This window comes from Coturnix japonica, chromosome 2, assembly GCF_001577835.2.
Source record: "Coturnix japonica isolate 7356 chromosome 2, Coturnix japonica 2.1, whole genome shotgun sequence".
Taxonomy (NCBI): domain Eukaryota; kingdom Metazoa; phylum Chordata; class Aves; order Galliformes; family Phasianidae; genus Coturnix; species Coturnix japonica.
In genome coordinates this window covers 53,712,263-53,729,797 of record NC_029517.1, presented here as the reverse complement: position 1 = coordinate 53,729,797, position 17,535 = coordinate 53,712,263, and the positions used below count along the sequence as shown (strand labels likewise).

The 17,535-nt window shown below is 34.0% G+C and overlaps 1 protein-coding gene across 1 annotated transcript in view; it reads left to right on the top strand.

The window, feature by feature from the left end:
- Positions 1 to 17,535, top strand: part of DNAH5 (dynein axonemal heavy chain 5) — a 116,677-nt gene that overhangs the window by 79,238 nt on the left and 19,904 nt on the right. The window contains exons 55-68 of the mRNA XM_032442468.1: positions 1,386 to 1,555; positions 3,982 to 4,112; positions 5,251 to 5,404; positions 5,981 to 6,248; positions 7,167 to 7,398; positions 8,884 to 8,998; positions 9,302 to 9,478; positions 10,345 to 10,548; positions 11,951 to 12,130; positions 12,930 to 13,067; positions 13,651 to 13,786; positions 14,699 to 15,015; positions 16,242 to 16,397; positions 16,880 to 17,062. Of these exons, the coding sequence (XP_032298359.1) occupies positions 1,386 to 1,555; positions 3,982 to 4,112; positions 5,251 to 5,404; positions 5,981 to 6,248; positions 7,167 to 7,398; positions 8,884 to 8,998; positions 9,302 to 9,478; positions 10,345 to 10,548; positions 11,951 to 12,130; positions 12,930 to 13,067; positions 13,651 to 13,786; positions 14,699 to 15,015; positions 16,242 to 16,397; positions 16,880 to 17,062 (2,561 nt within the window). The remainder of the gene's footprint in view (positions 1 to 1,385; positions 1,556 to 3,981; positions 4,113 to 5,250; positions 5,405 to 5,980; positions 6,249 to 7,166; positions 7,399 to 8,883; positions 8,999 to 9,301; positions 9,479 to 10,344; positions 10,549 to 11,950; positions 12,131 to 12,929; positions 13,068 to 13,650; positions 13,787 to 14,698; positions 15,016 to 16,241; positions 16,398 to 16,879; positions 17,063 to 17,535) is intronic.

The window sequence follows — 17,535 nt, the reverse complement described above, 5'->3', positions numbered from 1 at the left end:
TTTAATGTGGAAATTTAAACTAGAAAGCATTACATTAATCTGAAAAATGAATGTGAATAGTAGCATGTATTTCACAGACTAACTTTTGTTACAAAGTAGAAGGCCTCTGTTTAGAAAGGGTATGTTTTGTTTTCAGTATGTTTGGCAGTCTTGAGAGCCTCTTCCTGTTTTAGCTTTATGAGATAAGCATAAAAGTGGTAATTTTGTTTTAATTGTCCCTGTAATGGAATTTAGTATTGCTCATTATGATGAAATATAACAGCCAGAAGAGGGTTTCTGAGCTCTTAAATGCATAGAGCTCAGAATGCATCTAACATCAATTTTGAATAATGTTGTGCTCAGGCTAGCGATAAGTTGATAGACATGCCCTGTATGTGTTTGGTTTTTAATGTATTTGTGCCTGAGAGACCTGAAATGAAGTAATCCAAACATCAACCTTCAAACCATAGCTGCACAAAAATTGTCAGAGGTGCTAGAATTCTACCACCCTCAAGCTGTTCAAACGTGTTAGTTTCGCAAGTTTTGATATTGCAGTGTAGTAGTTGTAATTCTGAGAGCTAGAGAGGAGTTTAAAACAATGTATTTCCATTGCTGCTTCCGTAAATAATTTAAATGTCTGCCCTTTCTTAGGCTTGGTACTTGATCACGCTGTCTTTTTTCATTAATATTAAAACTGAAGGAACAGGATTAAACTTGCATCATTCTCTTAAATGGTTCAAAAATGTAAAAACAGCAGTATTGTTTAGCACCTTGCAGTATTCCTTATTAGTTTCTTACCAGTATCTGAATAAGTTGTTTAAATGTCTAATTCAACTTTTAAGAAAGTTATTTACATCTGGATTATTCGATATTCAAATATTCAGATGCTGAAAAGCCATCTAGACATGGTCCTGAGCTCTAAGTGGCCCTAACTGAGCTAGGTTTTTGACCAGATTGCCTCTGAAGTCACTTCCAAACTCAGTCATTCTGTGATCCTATTGTTCCTATCCTGGAACAGTTTTGACTAAGGAAAGGCAGGTCTCCTTTAGGCATGACTGACACCTGTGAGTGGAAATGTGAGACTGTGCTGTATTTATTTACCTTTATTCTCTGCTGCTACTGTTGCTTCTAGCATCTACATTATTTTTAAATTTTCACTATTCATGTTTTCGGAGGCAGAGAAAGAAGGACAGTTACTTTTTGCTGGTTTTTAAGAATTAAGTAGCTGAACTTTATTGTTCTGTATAGGAAAGTATAGGCAGCACTGTCATATGTATATCTAATGTGAAATATTATGTATTATAAACCTAGTTTTGAATGCGCAGAGACTTTCATTTAACTTCCCTTACTTGTCCCTACTCAGTCATTTAAACTGCTGAAGTTTCATTGCATGCTTTTTGCTCTAGGTGAAAAATCAGAAGTTGATTTAAGGATTTCCAAAATTTATGAGCCAGTTTACTGCTTTCATCAGCTACGGAATCGTTTAAATATGTTTTTACAAACATATAATGAGAATGTCCGTGGCACTGGAATGGACATGGTTTTCTTTGAGGATGCTATGATTCACTTAGTAAAGGTACAATCTTGATTTAAAATTTATTGCAGTTGCTGTTTTTCACTTGTCCTCAGCACATATGAATTTGATTGTGTTTCAAAATGAATGAAGGTATGCACAAATCAAGGTACATTACTTCTATGATTGAAGTAGGTTATTTTTTGCTATTTTGTCTTTTACCTTCTGACCAAGTATTAAAAACTCAGCTCTTCTTCAGATGGATTTTTTATCTGTCTTTTATGTCTAGTGAGATTATGTTCTGAAGTATTCTAACTCATTCTCAACATTTCTTATTAATTCTCCTAAGATCCAATCCTTTCTTTGGAATGAGTGAAATAAAAATCAAGTTAGGACATAATTGGCTGCTGATAAAGGAATATGCACAGCAGAGTAGGAATAAATGTACTCCAAACTTCCTTTGTAGATCCCCACTATGCTCACTTCTTTTAAAATTCCTCTGAATATAGACTGAACTTTACCATAGTATTTTAGCACAGCTCCACTTGATAGGATTGTTCACATAGAATAGGCTTCTTACAAAAGAAGAGCAGGTTTTTCTTTTTCCTTATTTTTATTTATTTATTTATTTTAACTGAGAAAAACTACCATTTCTCAGTGACAGAGTGAGATTTTTGGTATTTCTTATAAAAACTTAATAACTGAACATTAGTTGGGAGTCCTGTCAGTTCATCAGGTTGGACTTTTTGTTTTTAGATCTTACCTCCAAAATAGATGATGTTCTGCTCATAGATTCTTTATGTAGATTGTTAAATTATCATTGCACTTGCTCTTGCATTGCATTTCTGCTTTATTCCTATCTTTCTGTGGTTTTTGTTTTTTTTTTAACCTATCTTTTCTGTCTTAAAGAATCTCTTCTTTGGTTAGTAAGGTGATAACTGCTGGCAATATTATCTTAGCACTCTCTTGGATAAAATAATTAGATAGTGCTTTTCTTATCCCATATTCTTGAAAGCAATGTTTACAGCTTGCCAGCTCTGAGCTCTACACTTTAGTGAGACTTCAGACAGCCTCTAAGAGAAAGATGGATGAACACAGTTAAGGTAACGCCTATTCTGAGCTGACATGGCATCACTTAAATGAGTTAAGGTTGAATAATATCATGACCAGAGAACAAAGCTTTGGAATTTACAGTCTGTGTGCCTCTGCCAGGAAAAGAAGACATAATTGAAGTGATCAGTAGTATTCCAAAGGTAGTATTCAAACCTGTTTTACTTTCTCGGATTAAATACTATCTATGCTTAGAAGCCTTTGTATTTGATTTTACTTTTTTCTTTTAAACATTAACCTATGGAAAAAAAGTAAAAAAGTATGTTGAGCTAAATAAATGACATATATGATTGAACACTGTGGGAAGGTTATGTGCCTATTTTTAATGTGAAAAAAAGTCAGTTACTGGAAATGCAAGTAAATATCTCAAACTGCTTGTTGGTGTGATGAGATTATAAGGGCACCAGAGAATCATTGGAGAATAGAGATCAGGAACCAGTGCTGTTCATCATTGCTTGTGCAGAGGAAACTGGCTGCTAATCATCTGGTTGGGTGCGGGCTCTGTGCTGTTCCAGAAATGAGCACAGACTGCTCTGTGCTGCAAATGTCTTCCCATTGCACTTGATGGGATGTGGAGCAAGGTCCTATCGTGAGCTAGTGGCACATTTTCTCAGCATAGGACAATATCTTCTACCTATCTATAGATTTTCTAGTGGTTTTTGACTGTGGACAGTGGAACAGGTTCAGCATGCATTACACAGCACTGAAAATGCACTTGCTCTGAATTTCAGAGTGTTTGTTTACAGTGCACTGTCAAGAACCAAAGAGAAATGTGGAGTAGTCTATATCTACTACCTTTTTCTTTAAAAAAAAAAAAAACACAAAGTGGGAAAGAGAGGGGGATCTATTTGTGGAGTTTTCCACAGATAACAAATATTTATGCTGATAAGAATATTGATAATAAAGGCCGTATACTTACCTACTGAGGAGAGTGCAGTTCTTCCTGAATTTACTAGCTCTGGTATAACTTATCTATTTGGCTATGATGAAGAAGGTTAGAGTCTTACTGAAGTTGTCCAGGGGTTTTGTATGAGGGAAACTGTAATTTAATTCCCAATTTTAATAATCTTTCATTCTGTGGTAGCCTGTCACTTCTGAGGTTTGTTTGTGCTTCTTGGTAGTGTGAAATGCAGTTCTGTTGATAACTGAAAGTTTGTAGTGATGGAGTAGAGTGGTTACTATTGGAAGGTTTACAGAAAATATTTCAAAGTGAAAATTCTCATAGGGTATTTTAATAGTAGTATAGAATCTTTGAGTGCGAATTTAAAATTTTGGTTTGTTCTGCATTTCTAATATAATTTTCTTATTGCAGTAGCACTGGATTTTTGGGTCTGTAACTGTTGCACATTTTAACAATAAATGACTCCAATCTTATACAGATTTCTCGAGTGATTCGTACTCCTCGTGGAAATGCTCTTTTAGTTGGAGTCGGTGGCTCAGGAAAGCAGAGCTTGACAAGACTAGCATCATTTATAGCTGGCTATGATACATTCCAGATCATGTTAACTCGGTGAGTGTAAACTAAAATTTAAGCAACTAAGTACTTACTGAAGTTCTCCTATAACTAAATATGGGCTCTCAGTCAACATAGGGTGAGCACTATTGCCTTGCTCATGGTTGTCCAACCTTGCACCATCAGTAGCTGTCTAGATATAAGTAGCCACCAAATATGATGACAAAGGTTAAAGAAAATTGCTTTATTTTTTTTTACTGCTTCATACAAATCAGGAGATACAGTTACGTCTTTCAGTGGCACCAAATAAGCCATTTATTCAGTATCATTGCATTTGTTGTCAGTGCCTCTAATGAAAATGACAAGTTGAGCTGTATCTGTAACATCAGTACTTTAATCTACTGCCAAAGCATAATGTTTAAAAATAGCAGCTTTAATCTTTTGATTTTTTTGTTTGTTTGTTTTGTTTTGTTTTTGATAATTTTTTCTGACTTCTACAGTTCACCTATTTACAGTCTGGTGAGGCAGATTTTAGACAAATCCGGTTTGTTTGTTTGTTTGTTTGTTTTTGTTGTTGTTGTTTTTTAAATTATTTTTTTGAAATGATACACTTTTATCAGCTCTGCTATTTTGTCTTTATGAAGCATTCCTTGATATGCATCAGATTTGGTGAAATATTTCTGCTTATAATGTCCTTTAAAATTGTAATCTTTGAAAACTGACATGATTTCCTTGCAAATTAAGCACAGTGCCATATTATTTGTCAGCACTGCACTGTGCCTTCCCCATGTCCTGTGTCTGGGAGGTGAGGGTCACATTGTGAACTGAGCTGGACTGCATGTGGATTGTGGGCTGCAGGTTAGATGTGCCTGGCCTGAAGTGTAAAGTCGTGATAACCTTTCAGACTTTGATTTGATTGATTGATTGATTTTCAGTGATGAGTCTAAGCTTTTATCTTCTTTGGAGAAGTAAAATTTTTCATATGTTTCACTGACTGAGGAATACTGACAGTGTAAAGTTATCATTACATTGTCTCTTTATACAGTACCCTGCACTGTACTGTATGTATTTGTAGATGGTATCTATCCACAGTGTTCCAAGAAATTACTTCTTATTTAAGTTTTCTATTTATTTTTGCTTTACCTAGAAGTCTGTTTTAAAGGGAATGAACATTAATGCAGTTCTTCTTCTGTAGATCATACAACACTTCAAACTTGATGGAAGATCTGAAGCTTCTGTACAGAACTTCAGGATTGCAGGGGAAGGGCATATGTTTTCTATTTACAGACAATGAGGTCAAAGATGAGTCTTTCTTGGAATACTTGAATAATGTTCTATCATCAGGAGAGGTAGGATACATTCTCATGATCTTTTTAATTGCCTTTTTAATTTTATAATCCTGAAGCAAAATAACTGAATCTATTTTAATGAATGTGCATCATCATACGTTCAGAGAAACTGTCTAAGTGTTGAGTTAAGTTAACCCTCCTAAGTGTTGATAAGCTGCCCAGGACATGATAACAATTAAAAAAAATTAAAAAAAAATACAACTTAGGGAACATCACTGATGCTTAATAAAACTATATAAGATTAAAAATCTCATTAATTTGTCGTTAGTTTTTCAGAGTGGGTTCAGAATGGGTTGCATGGCTTTTTTTGATTGCATATTTATTTTATTTTTATTTTCGTTTTATTTTTTCACATGGAAGAACAGATTTTACTTTTACAGCAAGTTAGATTTCAATGTGTTTAATGGAGCCACTTCAGAAAAAAAGTTCTCACTTTAAAAAGTGGGCTGGGTCCTAAGAACTTCTGTATCTGAAATGAGCATTCCTGAAAGGCTATGTATTAAATCAATCATATGTTTATATATTCTCTTTTGGGTCATCTCCTATAGTGTGAAAAAACCTTCTCTTTTCTCAAAGGTGTCAAACTTATTTGCTCGTGATGAAATAGATGAAATCCTTAGTGACCTCACACCCACCTTCAAGAAGGAACATCCACGTAGACCTCCAACCATTGAGATTCTGTATGACTACTTCATGACTCGAGTTCGTCAGAACCTTCATGTAGTTCTTTGCTTTTCACCAGTAGGTGAAAAGTTCCGAAACAGGGCCTTAAAGTTCCCTGCTCTCATTTCTGGATGCACTATAGATTGGTTCAGCCGGTGGCCAAAGGATGCCTTAGTGGCTGGTAGGTGTAGGTTTTTTCTTTGCAGATTTAATCCTGAGATTCAGGATAATTAAGTTCTTTTAAATGTTTGAATGCAAGCTAGTCTTGTTTTTCCAGCAAAATTTACTTAGTTCAAAAATTAAATATAAATGCTTTCTTCTTGCTGTATTAAACAGCTGACATGTTTTTGACAGAAGAAAGGCTATGAAGAAGAAAAATTCTCCTTAACAATGACTTAAAGCATTATTAAAGAAAGCAAAATACCACCAAAGAAAATTGATGACTATGCCTGTAATGAGACATACAGAGGGAGGCTGTTACCCAATTTATGGTAGCTAGGCACTTGGACAGGTTCATAGAGAAGTAGGTGCACGTTTGGGAGATTAAAGGGTACCATATCCTTGGCTATATGTATTTTACAGAGATGTATGTAATAATTAAGAATATGCAGGTGCAGGTTGATGAACACCGGGGTTTCAGAATCTATCTGAGCTTGACATTGTATCTTACTGATGCAATGTAAAAGCATTTCCCATGTCACAGCTGTCAGTAAATTAGTAATTCTTCTTTATGTTCAAAATTAAATTTATAGAGGACACTGATAAGATGAATCTCAGAATGCCAATAACTTCAGCATAAAGATTTTACTTCCAGAGGCATTCTCTGGAGCTATTATGGTGTAATCAGTACTATCATTTAAATAACAAAATATTGGATGGAGAGGTGTTAAGTGTAGTTCTGTTTAAAGTTTAGGCATGTATTGAGTTAAATATACATAAGTGGTGGAAGGATTAATTTCTTTTAGCAAATGAAGATTTAAGTTCGGTGAAACACTTCTGCTTGTCATGTTATGTAGTGTGTATATTGATTGCCTTGTTTACAGACTAAAAGTACTTACAGAACATTTACTTACATTTATGCTTTTCTTCTTTTTCGAAGTATCTGAACATTTCCTGTCCTCATATGATATGGACTGTACTGCTGAGACAAAGAAAGAAATTGTGCAGTGCATGGGCTCATTCCAGGATGGAGTGGCAGAGAAGTGTTCTGATTACTTTCAAAGATATAGACGTTCTACACATGTGACTCCCAAATCCTATCTGTCTTTTATTCAGGGTTATAAAATTACATATGAAGAAAAACGTGCAGAACTGCAGATATTTGCAAACAGGTATACTGCTCAGATTACTGCTGTCTTTTTATTGTTTTCTCCCTCAGATAGATAAGTTGTCAGGTACTTATTTCAATGCCTGCCTGGTCTTGTTGCATAGCAAAAGTTTTCTTTTAAGTTTCCTAAAATAGTGTAAAAGTGTTACTTGAACAAATATTAGAGATGCTGTTGACACATAGCTTGAAGACTCAAGGTTAGTGATGCACTGAAGAACATGGTGGAAGGAGATGATTATAAATCATTAACATGTGTTTTTAATGAATAAAGGAAGACATTTGCATGTTATCATACAAATTCATGATAAAATTCAGTTTACCTGACAACAATTTCTGTTTTCCTGCTGAACAGTTATATTTTTCTGATATGAACAGGTAAAAAGAACCTTGGCATTTTTATTTTTGTCATCACATAGTGTAACTTAGATTGTTTAACCTTTGCTTATGGATTTTTAAGTGTTTTTGATATATTAATTCTTCTTTTCAAACACTTCATCAAACTACAGTCTGTTTGCAGATTTAATGTTCTGTGAGAAATACTCACACAGAATGTGAAATTCTAAGTGTATCAGTTGGCATCACCCTTATGAAAACTTATCTTCTTGATTGTGAAAGACCAGCACAAAATTTTAAAAATCTTTAAGAAATACTCAGACTAACTTGTTTCACTTTGAAACACTCTTTGGCTTCAAAGTCAAATTGAATTAGTAATCTTCATGGTATCAGTGAAGACTCATAAAACTGGGAGACATCTGGCCCAGCCTTACACATTCTGAAGTTAAAATGTACCAGATATTCCATACTCTTCAATTGGTTTCACGTCACCTTAATTGCATGGACTGAAGGACTCCAGAATATGTTAGTCTTATTCTGTTAGGTATTTTTTTAACTTATTCCTTTCCTGCTTAGACTTTGTAGTTGCTACATTTGTAATTCTTTCTGCCTCTTCTGTTCCAAATGTGTGTTTTCCTAGCTTACAATTAAACTTGTTTGAAGAGCCTGTTTATGAGTACTTAGATTTTGATTATAAATAAATAAATCAACTGTTGAAGGCATTTTAATGAGAGAAGTGTTATCCTAGTGCTATTTTCTTGCTAAACTCTCTTGCTTGGTCTTGATTTTGAAGTTTTGATTTCATTAACCTTTTGAATATCCTTGTCAAACATGAAATAGTGATTTGAGAAATTTCAGGACATAAATGGAACCCATACATAGGATTTTAATGTGATAATAAAGGTATTCACTTTGAGTTAGAAGTGTGGAACATTTCATATGGGCTTTTTGAGAGAACTGTTTATTTACTTTCTTGATTCTGAAAACAACAGAAGTGTGTGTGGAAGTTTCTGAAGATTATTTATTTTTTCATTTGTTGTAAGACATCTTTTGGTATTAAATCCATCTGATTCATTCTAGTAATGAAATGATTTGGAAAGGAGAATGTAAATTACATGAGAAATTGTGTACTCTTCCTATTTTTATTTAACTGCAGAGTTAATACTGGGCTGGAAAAGTTGAAAGAGGCCTCTGAGTCAGTGGCTGCTCTAAGCAAAGAGCTGGAGATAAAAGAAAAGGAACTTCAGATTGCCAATGAAAAAGCTGACATGGTATGTACAGACATTAAAGTATATTGTACTTTTTTTTTTTAATTTTTATTTTTATCTATCTATATCTATCTATCTATCTATCTATCTATCTATCTATCTATCTATTTTGTGTAAAAGGACCTTAGGTTGTGGAAAAGAAGCGATGACAGAAGCAAGCTTAAAAAGTGACAGGAAAACCCATCTTTTTTTTTAAACTTTCTGGTTCTGGAAATTGAATTAAACACATCAAATGTTACAATGAAAATATAGATTCTTCCAGTGAGGTATTTTCTTTAGTATGCTGATTGTGAATTTTCTCATTAGGTATTGAAGGAAGTTACTGTAAAAGCACAGGCTGCTGAAAAGGTGAAGGCTGAAGTTCAGAAAGTGAAAGACAAAGCCCAAGTTATTGTGGACAGCATCTCAGTTGATAAAGCCATTGCTGAAGAAAAGTTAGAAGCTGCTAAACCTGCTTTGGCGGAGGCAGAAGCAGCCTTACAGGTTGGTACTAAAACCTTGGACTGAGTATAAAATTTTCTCCACCTAAAGAAGGTGTGCTTTTTTGAAAACATGTAAGGTTTCAGATGTTCTGTGTAACTCCTTGATGGGAAGAAGATGTATGCAAATAGATATATTTATCTTGGGGTTGTTTAGATTTAGTTTGTTTCTCTTTTCCCACTCAAATGCCAAACCCAAAATGGGCAATCAGTTGTTCAGCAAATTACCAATTTTAGTTTTCAATTGAAACTCTGGTTGATATATATTGTACTGCTGGTTGATAATCTGCCAGTAACTGAGTGCACAGGTAATGGTGTTAGATTTGCACCCTTGACTGACTTTGCCATATTAAATATGACACAGGTTTCATACATTATTATGATGTATTTAATTTTCTCAAGGACTTATTTCTACATCAGGAACTTCTCCAGAATAATTAAGCACAGGATGCAATGATATATATGTATGTGGCCTTCTCACTGGTTCCCTTCCTTCAACGTCATTTAACAATTAGCAACAGAATACATTTTTCTTTCTAGACTGAGTTTCTTGTGAATAAGTTTACATTAAAATACAAAAATAAGATAAAATTTCAAAATATTGCTGTCTTGCTAGGATGGAGTCATTTTAAGAATTTAGGTGTTGCTATGAGATGGCTGTGCTGCTGTTTCTTAGCAGTTGCTATGAGAAAGTAATCAAATTATAGAAATTATAGTTGAAGGGTATGTACAGATTCATGCCTCTGAGAGATAAAATTGTTTTAAATCAGAAAGTTTCTTCTTCTGAAGTTCATTAATGCTGTTGGTGATCTTTTTCTTATTTAATAAATAATAACAGTATTTGCTTTGTCTTTTGTTTTAATTTTGTAGACAATAAAGCCTGCAGATATTGCCACGGTCCGAACACTTGGTCGACCTCCTCACCTTATTATGCGTATCATGGACTGTGTGTTACTGCTTTTCCAACGAAAACTGAACAGTGTAAAAATTGATCAGGAGAAGAGCTGTACCACCCCATCATGGCAGGAATCTTTGAAACTGATGACAGCAGGGAACTTTTTACAGAACCTACAGGTATTTGTGTAACCTGTTTAATATTATTTTAACCTAAGAAAATAGGGAAAAGTATTTCCTTTTGTGTTTCTAGGAGAATGACTGTGCATGGGAAATCAGGTACACGAGAGATCTGAAATGTCAAGGGCTTGAATGTATGATATAATGAAATAAAACTCAAATCATGAGTCAGTTATAGGTTTTTGTAAGTAAGGAAATGAAATTAACTTCAATGACAAATGGCTCAAAGCTTTCAGCATTTGAACAGTTATTATTTACATGTTTGCTTAAAGCTAATTGGAAAATCTATTTTTTCCCTCTAACTTTTGAGCATTGTAACTTGTTTAGTGGCATAAAAAATATAAGTGATAGGATGGATAAAATCAGAAGTTTTTTATATTAGGGATTTTCAGCTTTATATCATGTCTGTGGAAATGGAATGAGTTTTTGGTGAATAAATCTATGCTACTTCATGTTTTAAACTACTAATATTAGTACTAATCTACTCTGAGAATTGCTTATATGTTATGCTGTACCACTGAACATAATAATCTGATTTCTGCATTTGGAGGAATTATGTTATCTTGAAGTGTATATTTTGGTTAAAAAATCCCTTCTAGATAGTAGAAATTTCTACATTTCTAATCACACTGAGTTTACTTAATATGTCTCTGGTACAGTGGGAAATCACAGATGAATGGTCTTGACCAACTTTGTATGGTTAGTAGTACTGTGGATGTTATTTGTATGATGTTCATGTTTCATCTACTCGTGAGAATTTTTATTTACTGAAAGTCTTCAGTGTCTTAATGTTTATGCACAGGGAACAGCTATTTTTCATTTTTGATGGTATACTTTTATTATACTTTGTAAATAAGTCTTTGAAGATAGATAATTGAATTGAACATTTGGTGATCAAAATAAATTTCTAGTACAAAGTTGGAAGCTATGGGGATGAAAATAGATAAGGCATTATTTTGAAAAGATAAGCTGCCAAAACAATTAAAATTGAAACACATGGTACTAATGCGATAAGGTAATTTACAGGGAAGATAGCTGGCTACTTTTTGAAAGGACTATCTCATAGAATGTGTGTCCATTAATCCTCTCTTTTAGAAGATTTTTAGCTATTCAGTATTAAGGGAAATCGAATTTCAAACAGAATCTTAGTGATATTTTTTACTTGACTGCCTGTTGTGTAACGTCAACAGGTAAGATGAAGATGATCGGAAAGGAAGGCAAACTTCTTCAATTTTATAAGAAAAAAAAACAGAGTAGAATGTATTTGGCAGTCCAGATATGCACGAGACAGACAATTTCATATTAGCTGTTTTTAATTAGCATTGCATTGTTTTGTTTGCACTAAAATTAATATTTGCATAGTTTACTTGTATTATTTGTATATTACATTCTTTTATTTTAGCAATTTCCAAAGGACACAATTAATGAAGAAGTGGTAGAGCTTTTGAGCCCTTATTTTGAAATGGTGGACTACAACATTGAGACAGCTAAGAGAGTATGTGGGAATATTGCTGGGCTTTGTTCATGGACCAAAGCTATGGCTGTATTTTTTTCCATCAACAAAGAAGTATTACCCTTAAAGGTAACTGTTAATCAGAGTGACATATACGTATACTTTTGCTCCTTCTCCTTCCTACCCGAGTGCAGCTGAGGATTTCACCTGCTGGAAACATCAGTTGTCTTATTCCAATTACTGCACACCTCTATAGGAATTTATTATGTTGAAAATATTAACCCTACAATGAAATATGCATCAAATGTACTACTCCTTGTAGGCTGTAAAGATCATTAAATAGATTATGCTGTTTTATGCCTCTGAAGTAGCCATCCAGTATAATTCACAGTTGCAATTGCTTTATCTTAAGTAAGAAAAACCTCAAGATCTAAAGAGACTGTACAGAGACTTTATTCATCAGCGTTAGGGAAAAACAGGCCTGAATAGTCATTAGAAGGTAAGAACGAAAGTCAGGAAGAACCTGGTCAGGCATGATTTTGATATGCAGTAGCTGTAATGGGAGTTACCTAGAGGAAGAATTGTTGCTAGCAGTAGTCTCTTTCAGTAGACTAGGTATAAACTTTTGGTGATGCTGGTTTTTCTAAAGGCCAGTTCAGACCAAGTTTTGTATCAGATGGGACAGGGCTGGTTTGTCCTGAAATTTTTTAATTGATTTTTCTACTTTACATGAGAGAAACTAATTACAGCTCCCTGCAAGGAGTTAGTTTATTGCAGAAATTAAATAAAATAAAAGATTTTAAGGAATCATGAAATCTCTATTTATTTTCAAATACAGTGCAGTGAAGCTCTCTTTGACATACATTATAGCAAATGCTTTGAGATGTTGTATGTGAGAATGTACTTATTTTACTTATTTGCTTCACAGGCTAATTTAGCAATCCAGGAGAACCGCCTAACCACTGCTATGTTGGATCTGCAGAATGCTCAAGAAGAACTGAGTGCAAAGCAAGAAGAATTAGATATTGTACAGGCAGAGTATGAAAAAGCCATGAGAGAAAAACAGGTGAACATATCCTTGTAGAAAAGACACTGTTACAGATGGCTGCCACCCTTGCTTTGAGAGATATACGTTTTCTCTCATAACTCTTCATTATTCCTTGGAAAAAGCATTGATAGACAGTGGAAAAGAGTGGTTGGATACTTCCTCTCTGGATCCCTCTCTCTCTTCCTCCTCTCTCTCCCACTCCTTCAAAACGTATTTTATTTGTGCTATTTTGGTGTCCAGTACTATAACATCAAATTTCATTAATATATGATATCAACACATAATATATTTGAACTGCTGAGCAGATTTTCCCATAACTAATAGGTAACAGGCTTAATCACCTGTGCTTGTATATATGTGCCAACATGAAAGTTTGAGAAGAAACACTAAAAGGCTGAACCATATTTATGGCAGGTGTTCCTTGTATGTTCTAATGATCTTTTTTTCCTCTTACTTTCCCTCCAAATCTGTAAAGTGATACTATATGTAACTGAAAATAAATTTTTGCACTGTTGTACTGGTTTCATTAGATGTAGAGATTTTTCCATCCTATCAGATACATAGCTGTAAACTGTATTTCTTGTTTCACGGTTTTATATAGGCTTTGCTTGAAGATGCTGATCGTTGCCGGCATAAAATGCAAACAGCTTCAAGTCTAATAAGTGGCTTAGCAGGTGAAAAAGAGAGATGGACGAAACAGAGTAAGGAATTTGCCTTGCAAACCAAGAGGCTAGTGGGTAAGCATTTGTCCATGCTTGTCCATCTTGGAAGAAAATTAGTTGATTTAATTGTAATGTGTAGTGAAACTAAAAACATTTGAAATTTTGAATGTTTCCTTTGTGGTTCAAGTTTCTCACTGCTAAAATTGAAGCAATCATTATTAATTTTTCTTTTTAAACACAGCTAGAAGTCTGCAATCAGGCTGAAGTCTATGTTTAAATAAACCCTACAATACGATGCTCTTTTTATGCTGTGCAGAAGATGCTACTTGCATAAGATGCAGTACATACTTGTGACACTGATATTTTAACTTGACTGATGTTTGTAGTCAGTAGTCCATAGAATGATGTGTTAGAAAGTACCAGTAAAATTTGTATAACAGAATATACATGGAGGAAATGAACACTAATATTCTATATCTAGATGTCAGCAACCTGAAATACAGTTAGTAATGTTCATGAAACTTTTATTTCATAGAAGTAATTTTTAATTTTATAAATAAACGCTTGGAAATGCAATAGCAATGGAGTTGCTGGAGCGAGTTTTACTGTCTGTTTTGGGGATGAGGCTGTCCCAGCAATTCCCTGCTATCAAAACCTTGCCACGTAAAACCAACATATATATATGTAGTATTAACATATTCTTCTCTTGATTCCTAGAGTTGCACTGAAAAGGTAATGTAAATATGTTAACAAGTGAAATGCATGATTGCTTTACTACATAATGATCCTGGGGAAAGAAGCTCACTTGTCATCTGCATGGGCCAAAGTACATTCTTCCACTTATTATCAAAAACATTAAAAACTTGAGAAGGAAGAGTCTCCATCATGAATAGAATTTAAAAATTTAGATTAATTTTTTCTTTTTCTTCATTTATTTTCCTTTCCCTTTTCTTTTTGTTTCACTTCCTTTTTTTTTTTTTTTTTCAGGAGATGTGCTGTTGGCTACAGCATTTCTATCCTACTCTGGTCCTTTTAATGAAGAGTTCCGCAATCTGCTATTTAATGATTGGCAAAAGGAAATGAAAGCTCGAAAAATTCCCTTTGGTAACAACCTGAACCTCATAGAAATGTTGACTGATGCTGCTACTATTAGTGAATGGAGCCTGCAAGGATTACCAAATGATGACTTATCCATACAGAATGGAATTATTGCCACTAAGGCATCTCGTTATCCTTTATTAATTGATCCACAGGCACAGGGTAAAACTTGGCTTAAGAACAAGGAAGGCAAAAATGAACTTCAGGTAATAGGAATGTTTGTGATTTCATAGCTTCTATAAACTCTCAGCTGACAAAAAGTGGCAAATCTGTGATTCAAATAATAATTAAAAGCAGTTTTTATGTGAGAAAGGACATCTTGGGATATATTTTTGTAGACTAATGACTTGGCTAAATATGAAAGCGTATATGTGGAAAGTTAATAATACAAGTTGCTCAGTTGGTGTAATGAATTCATTTTTATTATGAACTACTGGAAAACAAGCTGGATAGATAATGTCTAGTAAGGGCTCAAGCACAGTTCCAGAATACTAAAAACATGAGAAAAAAAAATGATTAGTGCAAGTTCAAATGAATGTTTTAAAATAAGAATGCAAAGCATGGTATTGTTATCTTTTTGTAATCAAAAACTATTGATAATTTGTTCTCTCTTAGCATGGATGTCTAATCCATGCAAAATATTCTGCAAATGTAGTGAATACAGTGTTACCCCAGCATATAGTTTGAGGCAAGATGCACCAAATCAAACGGGAAAGTACAAGGAAGAAAATCCTTGTTTGCTGCAATCAATTTTTATAAAAAGCTATCCCTAAAAAAGACAGAGGAGTTTGATGGATGATAATGAATCAGATCTGAGGGTAATAGGATATTCCTGTCATTACTATTGATTCTTCTGTCAGTATGAAACTTGAAATGGTTGCCTAGCTAGTCATGATAAAAAGGAGAAAAACAGATGATTAGACTAACTTTGTAGCTGTAAACAAGCTGAGCTGAATGTGCTTTGTATACATGTTGAAAATTAATCACAATTTTCTGTAGAATTATTTTTTAAAGGAAAGGCTACTTATTGGCTTATTCAGTATACAATATTAATTTTCAGTGGAAAAGCTCTAATTTTGGAATTGGCTTTGCTGCAGTTAGGCTTGAGGAAATTAACCAAGATAAGGTTGTGGCTAATAAAATGCTCTATGAATTTCTGGTCTCATTGCACTCATAGGATGTTGAAACTTTACTCACTGAGTGTTGTTTTACTCTCGCAGTTGAAAATTAGCACTTTGCATTCAGTGATGTCTTAAAATATAATACGTTGAAACTAATAATCTATTGTAGTCACAGTCTTTGCATTTATTAAGCTATAGGACTGTTCTTGTTAGTAATTTATCTGAAAAAATGACATCTTTAAATGTAAAACAGGCAAAATGTTTGGTATCAGGACAAAACTTACCATATAGCTCCATAATTGTATTTTTAGATCACTTCTTTGAATCACAAGTATTTTAGAAATCACTTAGAAGACAGCCTTTCTCTCGGAAGACCTCTCTTGATAGAAGATGTTGGTGAAGAGCTTGACCCAGCATTAGATAATATTTTGGAAAGAAATTTCATTAAATCCGGTTCCACCAATAAGGTAAAAACAAACCTTATCATTGTAACAGCATCCTCTCTGTCCTCCATGAAATAGCACCTGTTAAATATAAGCCTCTAAAATGTTAAAAGACATTTACACTCGATTAACAATAATGCAAAGTAGAGTTTAAGTTCACATATAATTAATTTAACATATTAACATAATAATAACACTTGACATATACTGTTTCTTATCTCTTTGTTTATGGTTACTTTTAAGTGAAGAAAGTACCAAGATTCCCATTTGCTTGCTGTTGTGTTCTTAATTTGGGATGTGTTAACCAGAATAGACGGAATATGTTAACTTATCAGTTAAAGTGTTTCATGGATATTCTCAACAAATTCATTGCATTAGACCTGTAATTCTAAGCCGTACGTTTCTTCTTTTGAATAGAAAAATACATTTATTTCTACATGTGGTACCTGAAAGAATGTGCACTGGCCCTTCATGTCTCAAGACTTCTTTTTCATGCTTTCCTTAAGGTGAAAGTTGGTGACAGAGAAGTAGATGTGATGAATGGCTTCAGACTTTACATTACCACAAAACTACCAAATCCAGGTTACTCTCCTGAAATTAGCGCTCGAACCTCCATCATTGACTTTACTGTGACCATGAAAGGTCTTGAAAATCAACTCTTGGGTAGAGTAATTCTGACAGAGAAACAGGTAAAAGAAATAATTACATCTTTCTCCTTTCTCCTGACTTTATGCCTTTACCTGTTATTCACTTTCATTTTAATTTTTTCCTCTTCCCAGTATGAAGAATAACTTTCTGTCATTCTCTGTTGTGATGTTAATACAGCCTACTTAGAATGGTTTAAAAGTGAGCTTGGAAAAAAATAACAGAAGTTTCTATTTATCTTTTTGTTTCAATGGTACCTTAATCATGTTATTTTTCTCCCTCACTGACATATGACATGATGAGTATGATCTGTGAAAAGGAAAATGATCCTGAATAGAAACTCACATCCTTCCATCTAAACACTGTGGAGCTCAACAAAAATGTAGACTGTTGCAAAGGATGCAGTTTACTTCCTTACTTTGAGAAGAAACGGACTCACTAATGAGTTTGAAAATGCAGCTATAATAGTCAAGGAAGTCCAAGTTCAGAATGGCAGTACCAATAGCCATACCACCAG